Source organism: Sinocyclocheilus grahami, unplaced genomic scaffold (genome assembly GCF_001515645.1).
Source record: "Sinocyclocheilus grahami isolate Dianchi unplaced genomic scaffold, SAMN03320097.WGS_v1.1 scaffold20256.1, whole genome shotgun sequence".
NCBI classification, from domain to species: Eukaryota; Metazoa; Chordata; class Actinopteri; order Cypriniformes; family Cyprinidae; genus Sinocyclocheilus; species Sinocyclocheilus grahami.
Window position 1 is genome coordinate 1 of NW_015517949.1, and position 1,232 is coordinate 1,232.

Below are 1,232 nucleotides of genomic sequence, written 5' to 3' on the forward strand. Positions count from 1 at the left end.
TGGATTTAGGTATTCGGTTTCTCGATTTAAGAATAGTTCATAAGATAAAAAACCCTGATAAAGTTATCTACTTTGCACATGGGATCTACTCTCGTCTGACAGTGAAGGTACACTTGATCATAATTTTTGAAAAATGTTAATTCCTCATTCCAAGTCAAGAATAACTTTGGCTGTGTTCTGGCTTTGTTATTTTAAGGAAGCGCTCACAGAAGTTGCTCACTGGTTAGGTCAGCACACCAAGGAAGTGGTCATTATTGCTCTTTCTGCCTTTGATGGCATGAATCTGGATCAACACAAAGACCTCATTCAATTCCTCATAAGCACATTCAACAATAAAATTTGTCCCAATCACGTAAGTAATTTCCATTTATTTTAAAACATTTGAAATTTTCAAGACATACCTTCAATCTTGATGTAGCCTATGTCTTGTCTTTTTTTTCCCTTATGTAACGTAAATGTAAACGTTACATAAAATTCAGAATGGTACACAACATTCTGGACAAAAATAGGTACTGTGTGACCACACATTAAGATTTCGTTCCCACGACTGATGACTTATTAATTCATGGTCACGTTTAAATAATTGATTTCCTTACTTTAGTTAAATTGTCACCACAATGTAGTAATTTGTGCCCTTGGTTTAATTTAGTAAAATCGTGACCACAATTTACATTAAACAATGGAACAAGTTCTTAATTCTTGGCCACAATATCTTTTTTTAATAATTTTTTATTAGACACTATACCTGCGTCTGAAATTGCATACTGTCTAGTAGGTACAGTGTTTGGTTTGAAAATGATTTCTTGACCGTTAAAAAAGTTTCTTCGATATAGTATGAAATTGAATATGGGTCATATGAATGAAATGTAGTCATATTCGGACGCAGCATATGTCTCAGTAATCTCTCTATTATTTTGTTATTTCAGATCATACCCTCACTACGGCAGTGTTGGAATCACAATTATCAGGTTATTCTGTCATATGATGACAGAGCTGCATCTGGATATGAGGAACTCTGGCCACAGTGTGAATATTGGTGGGCAAACACATCAGATCCAAGCCATGTCATATCCTACCTGGAGGAGAGGAAAACAGAAGGAAGACCAGGTCAGTAATGATTAGAAAACAAGACAGATAAAGTTTGATGACAAACTTTGATGTTGGCTTGACAAAGCCTTGTCTAAAATTTGAAACAACTTTGAAAGGCTTGAAGTTGGAAGATTTTTCTCAGA

At 34.8% G+C, this 1,232-nt stretch overlaps 1 protein-coding gene across 1 annotated transcript; it reads left to right on the forward strand.

Annotated features, from left to right (window-relative positions):
- Nucleotides 1–44: 44 nt before the first annotated feature.
- LOC107579794 (PI-PLC X domain-containing protein 1-like) lies at nucleotides 45–1,107 on the forward strand (the record flags this gene model as incomplete). Its single annotated transcript, XM_016265589.1, has 3 exons — nucleotides 45–107; nucleotides 197–352; nucleotides 927–1,107. Coding segments are annotated over 3 exons (400 nt in total), but the record flags the coding sequence as incomplete, so codon positions are not given.
- Nucleotides 1,108–1,232: the final 125 nt, after the last annotated feature.